The sequence below is a fragment of the Nanorana parkeri genome, unplaced genomic scaffold (genome assembly GCF_000935625.1).
Source record: "Nanorana parkeri isolate BGI_ZX_2015 unplaced genomic scaffold, ASM93562v1 scaffold614, whole genome shotgun sequence".
NCBI lineage: Eukaryota > Metazoa > Chordata > Amphibia > Anura > Dicroglossidae > Nanorana > Nanorana parkeri.
The window spans coordinates 572,248-578,247 of record NW_017306882.1 but is presented as its reverse complement, the minus strand read 5'-3'; the positions used below and the strand labels follow the sequence as shown (position 1 = coordinate 578,247).

Genomic DNA, 6,000 nt, shown 5'->3' with positions numbered 1-6,000 from the left:
ATAAAGTAACTTCCCATAAGAACGTGCTTTGTATAAAAGGAATGCTTATTAAATCTAATACTGGTTTACATCTACCGGTAGCTCTTGCTCTATGCAGACCAAGAAGATACTTCAGATTGAACTTCTTTACCATATATTAGACACAGGTTATTGCAATAAAATATCTCCATGTACAAAATGTTCAATGGTGGCAGCAACATTAGCGATAAACTGTTTAAAATTAACTCCATTACAAAAACTAGAGGCCACCACCTAAAATTGGTGGAAAAAAAATTCCAGCACAAGGGGCGAAGGGGGTTCTTCACAGTAAGATCAGTTAGGGTCTGGAACTCACTGCCACAGACAGTGATTTCAGCAAAGAATGTGGAATTGTTCAAGAAACTTTTGGACGATTTCTTAAGGGACCGTAATATACAGGGTTACAGGTACTCCTAGAATGAGATCCTAATAGGTTGGACTTGATGGACTAATGTCTTTATTCAACCTCAAATACTATGTAACTATGTAAACACAGCATATTAGCACATAATGGCCGAATTACCTGCCCCAAAGCAATCCCCTCCACCACTGCGCTCCTCCCTTGCTGGTACTTCCATCTTTGTCCCAGTCTTCGACCACTTGCTTGGCTGGGTCCAGATGATGCAACTGCCGTGCAGGTGCACAGGCGTTACTTCGTCTCAGCATGGGAGGTCTGGGCACTGAACTGCTTATACTTTAATGACACGGCAACCCATTAGTACAATATGGGAAGGGCAGAAGTTTACTTTCCAGAGAAATACACCTTTCCATTCTTCTTTTGTGAAGATGGCCACACACATTATAATCTGGTTGTACAATCTCATTTACATTTGCTATGTAGCCTAACAGCTGAATACAAAGTGAATGGATAGTTCAGGTAGGCCCTGACACTACATTGTTACCACTTTGTTCTCAGCCATTCTAAAATCAGATTGTACAAATCATATTTAGAGCCAAAAGGAAATCTCACCACTCCAATTCCTTAAGGACTCCCCAGGTGCTGGTCTAATAGGTGCGTCTCTGCATCTGTACAATCATATTGCAATACAAATGGATAACTGTAAGCGACTTTAAAGAATGCTGACGTGCTCCGTTTCCTGGTTTTCAAAAACAGAAGAAAAAAAAAACACTACAGAACTGCAGATTTTGTTAAAAAAAACCCAAACATTTATTATGAAGAAGCTTCCAGATTTAAAGCTTATCAATCTATTTTCAGCTGTGACATCACATATTTGAAATGACAACTCTTGCTGTATCCAGATAAAAAAAAAGTAAATGTGAATGCTTATTCTAAAAATCAGCGTGGGGCAAATCCCCCTCTATGCGGCCCGCCACGTCCCCTGAAACCTCCTCTGTCACCACGGAAACCTCCTCTGTTTCTTTCTCTACCTCTTTCTCCTCTTCCTGCAGAGGGTCCACCCCGATTGCCACCTCTGGAACCAAAGTTGGATGTGCCAAAGCCACGGTCGGATTTGAGTGGGGGTGTTTTGGGGCGAAGCCTCTCTATCTCCTCTGTGCAGCCTGTGAGTGTTGAATTAGGAGTATTGAAATTTGAAGCATATGTCTCAGGATTGAAGTTGCTGTTGGTAAGAGTGGGTCCAACTGTAAGCCAGCCTGAAAAAGGAACAACATGGCAATGTTATCAGAACACGTAGAGGAAATACTGCAATTCTAAGCAGTCCAAACTTATGGCTAAGACTTCCATTTCACTCGGTGTTGTAATCAGAGGCATACTGAATGCAAGGAATGATATGAAGTCAGCCACAGAACATTACCACCTTGTACTAGTGACTTAGTCACTTCTTGTACACACTTTCTTGTAGAGGATTAAAAGACAATGCATTTACACTGGGGATCACTGTGACGGCTAGTTCACACCAGCCTCAGTGCGTTCTGGATCGCATACTGGCCGCAAACGCACTGGATCGCATTCTGGCCGCAACACACTGGATCGCATTCCGGCCGGCTCACTTTATTTTCGGGAGTGATGGTGAATTAAACTCAATGGCACCACAGCCACGCCCTCCGTCCGCAGTGCAATTGGCTGCACGGGAACATGTGGCACGTCAATGCATGCAGCATTTTTTTTGGTCGCACTAGAACGCAGGCATTGATGTGTCAAGCGTTCCTGTGTGGCCGATCGCACTGCGGCTGGAGGGTGTGGCTGCGGTGCCATTGAGTTCAATGCACCGCCACGCCCCCTCCCGCCCCAAAACAAAGCGAGCCGACTGGAATGCGATCTAGTGCGTTTCGGCCAGAACGCACTGAGGCTTGTGTGAACTAGTCCTAAGGCTTACCATATGCGTTACAATAAAACAACACAATCTGTCAACTTTATATAGTTACCATTGCTATGTAATATGAGGACCTACCAAACCTAATGACTTTGTATCCAATCAGGCCGGCCCTTGCCCTAGATTTTGGTAGTTCTAAAGGAGGATGTACACATAGTAAAGCCTGTGGAGAGCTTAAAGACGTTGTGAAGTCCCAGCACATACTATCCTGTTGTTATGACGTTGTTAAATGAAATTGGTGTGCTGGTGACTACAGAGAGCGGTAAGGAGTGCGACAAGGAATCTACATATTAGTTAGAGCTGTGACACAGGGAAGTGCATATTCACAGGGCTGAATGAAATTGTGCCAACTTATTAAAGATGTCCATAGAATGTACTTCCTCAATGCACTTACAAACGCCTAGATCTAGATGTGAATTAAGGGTGGGAGAGAATTTAAAGGACATTCAAAGTTGAAATTCCTATTATTTTGAATGTAATGCAGCCCGACAGAACTGTAAGGAAATAGGTTCCCTTCTTAAAGCGAAGAGCTGCCATCTGTGTGTAACACATTTACACTGAATCAACTTATAGAAAACCTGACAAAGGGGTTACCATTGCTGATCTTCTATAGCAGGCTGCCTCTGCTTTCAATACCCTTTTAGTCAATGTTCTAGATCAGTACGCAGATTAGAAAAAGTGAAGTCAGAACTCCTGATCTGCATTTGTGTTCCAGGTCAGAGCCTCAAAGGGCACTGAAGTCACTGGATTAACATGACAGCCAACTAGCATTATCACAAAGCCACCTCCATATTCTCTCAGTTCAGAACAGTTTAAAGTGCACGTCTCCAGGTAATGAACATGAAGGTTTTTGCATACTCTTAACAAGCAATAAAAAGAGCTTTAAAACAAGTCATCACTGACCTTTGTAGCTGCAGGTAATATGAAGTAATACACCCTCAAAGATCACAATGGAGACTCTGAAAATGGGTGTCAGCGGGTTTCTAACAGCACACATTTGTTTGAAGATGAATGTCTCCACAATGTGTGAATTTTGAAGACGAATGTCTCCACAATGTGTGAAGTTGAAGAACTTAAAGATGAATGTCTCCACAATATATGAATTTTGAAGATGAATGTCTCCACAATATGTGAATTTTGAAGACGAATGTCTCCACAATGTGTGAATTTTGAAGATGAATGTCTCCACAATGTGTGAATTTTGAAGACGAATGCCTCCACAGTGTGTGAATTTTGAAGACGAATGTCTCCAGTGTGTGAATTTTGAAGACGAATGTGTCCACAGTGTGTGAATTTTGAAGATGAATGTCTCCAGTGTGTGAATTTTGAAGACGAAGGTTTCCACAATATGTGAATTTGTGGAGACATTCATCTTCAAATGTGTGAATTTTGAAGACGAATGTCTCCACAGTGTGTGAATTTTTAAGATAAATGTCTCCAGTGTGTGAATTTTGAAGATGAATGTCTCCACAATGTGTGAATTTTGAAGATGAATGTCTCCACAATGTATGAAATTGAAGAACTTGAAGATGAATGTCTCCACAATGTGTGAATTTTGAAGATGAATGTTTCCAAAATGTGTGAATTTTGAAGAGGAATTTCTCCACAATGCCAACAGCTACAAAGGTGAATAAGGGCTCATTTCTGAAGTTTAATCTGCTTATTAGTTGTTCCTGCCTCCCCCCTCAATGACATTTTTAACTAAATCCTTTCCATTTTCAATACATACCATATGCTCCATGATTGAAAGTACTGAAATGAATGAAAGAGGCGGGCCAGAGGCTGAGGAGAAAAGTGCCAGATGAATCTGGACATCCTCCAGCCAGGAAATAAGGAGGGCTCTACCTGACTTGCCGCAGATTCTAATTCATATTGTGAGAAGCTCACAGTGTGCAGTGAAACCAGAGTAAGCCATTTTATTACAGAGGAGCCTATACAACTGTGCAAGACTGAGGAGGGAAGAAAAGGGGGGAAACTGATGACCACTTTTAAAGTGTTTTCTTATGGTTTGTGCAGAATAGGCAAATACATTAATGTGCATTGCCTGGGCACAGGATCAGCTTGGTAAAAGGGCAACGGGAATATAAAGAAATGGCAACAAAAAGAATGTTGCATGTTTTATTTTAAGACTTTGTTATCCACTGTACTTGAGACATATTTCACATTTCTCTTCCCTGTCCAGGTACACAGACTCATAGGTCAATCAATCAATCAATCAATCACAAAGAGCTCAGGTTTTTCATCCATGTTTGAGCTAGCTAAAGGTCAAGAATACAGCTAGGATCCCATTTAAAAATGTTGTGTTTGCACGGATTATCTCTTGAAATCTTACCAGGTCTTATGGTGCTGTCTCTTCCAAAGAGGTGGAGCCGCCTTCTTCCTAGGCAGAAATGCTCAATAATGTGAAAAATCTCTACAGGCTTTTCAATGTTTCCTATTTCAGGCTCCTCTGTGATGATAAGGTCAATGTCAACATTGGCATGGATGAAATCTCCGTCAGTGCTGCGGTGAACTGTTCCTTTAATGCCCATAAGGCAATGTTCCTATAGAAACAATTATAAGTTATGTTCAGAACACTTTCATACACCAGTGGAAAACTCTGTATAGAACAATGTAGCATTTAAACAGTGGGGAGCAGTGGCACCCTTTGTTGGTGCTGTCTATGTCACCATTGGAGAGAAGCCCCCTGCCTTCTTGTTTGCCAACATTTTTACCATCTATATTCCTGAGGTGAATAAGGGCTCATTTCTGAAGTTTAATCTGCTTATTAGTTGCCTATTTCCTCCCTCCCCCATCATCAACCTAGAAACGCTCTTTATCAGAAAAGCTGATTGGAGTTCTAGTGACAATGGCCACACTATACCTTCGTCCTCTGGAAGATTGCCTTGGGATCCAGGGTCTTGGTTTTGCCTGGATTATCTTTATTGGTCTTTATCCAACAAATGTCTTCAGACCGCCGGAATCCCCACTTGCGAAAACACTGAAAATAACACAGATAACATGAAAATGAAACATATGGACATTGCTTGAGTTTTCTCACATTGCATAACAAACATTACTGTAAAGCTTCAATTGCTATCAAGCCGATCATAACAGACAAAATCCATATTATGTCAGTGTAACCTAACTGGGAACAGTTATTAAAAACAGACTTCAATCACGAAGCTGGCTGTGCAGAAAACAAATGAAAATGAGAACAGAGATGTGCTAGTTGTCCTACAATCCTCCGTCAGGTCACCAATTGTGGTATATGGTGATGTCATCTTCTTCATCCGGGGTCAGATCATTCAATATCCTTCTTAGTGTACTGCCAACATTAAAATGAACACGTGTCACTGAAACCCTCTTATGGGAAAATCGAACTCTTTTGAGGTTACTGTGACACTACTAATACTTTGTTACTGATGCATTAAGAAGTGTGTGCCAATAAGTGCGAGTCCTTTATTACTTAATCATCTGAAACCAAAAAGGTGGAATAGTTAAAAAATGTACTCAGCCTAAAAACAAAATTATATAATATATTGCATCTCTGCACTCCTTAGAAGTGGTGGCTGTGCTCTTCTGTACAGGGAATTGCATGCCACATGCAGGGAAAGGTGACAGTGTCTCTGGGAAGCTCCCCATCCCACCTGCCTGTATATATTCCTATTACCTGTGCTCCCTCGCAACTTCTCGCTTCTCTGCAGCC

The 6,000-nt window shown here is 41.5% G+C and overlaps 1 protein-coding gene across 1 annotated transcript in view; it reads right to left on the bottom strand.

Annotated features, from left to right (window-relative positions):
* Positions 1–1,301: 1,301 nt before the first annotated feature.
* Positions 1,302–6,000, bottom strand: part of METTL14 (methyltransferase like 14) — a 47,959-nt gene continuing 43,260 nt past the window's right edge. Inside the window, exons 9-11 of the mRNA XM_018562937.1 lie at positions 5,176–5,292; positions 4,645–4,855; positions 1,302–1,632 (exon numbers count right to left, since the gene is read on the bottom strand). Of these exons, the coding sequence (XP_018418439.1) occupies positions 1,316–1,632; positions 4,645–4,855; positions 5,176–5,292 (645 nt within the window). The 3' untranslated portion in view covers positions 1,302–1,315. The remainder of the gene's footprint in view (positions 1,633–4,644; positions 4,856–5,175; positions 5,293–6,000) is intronic.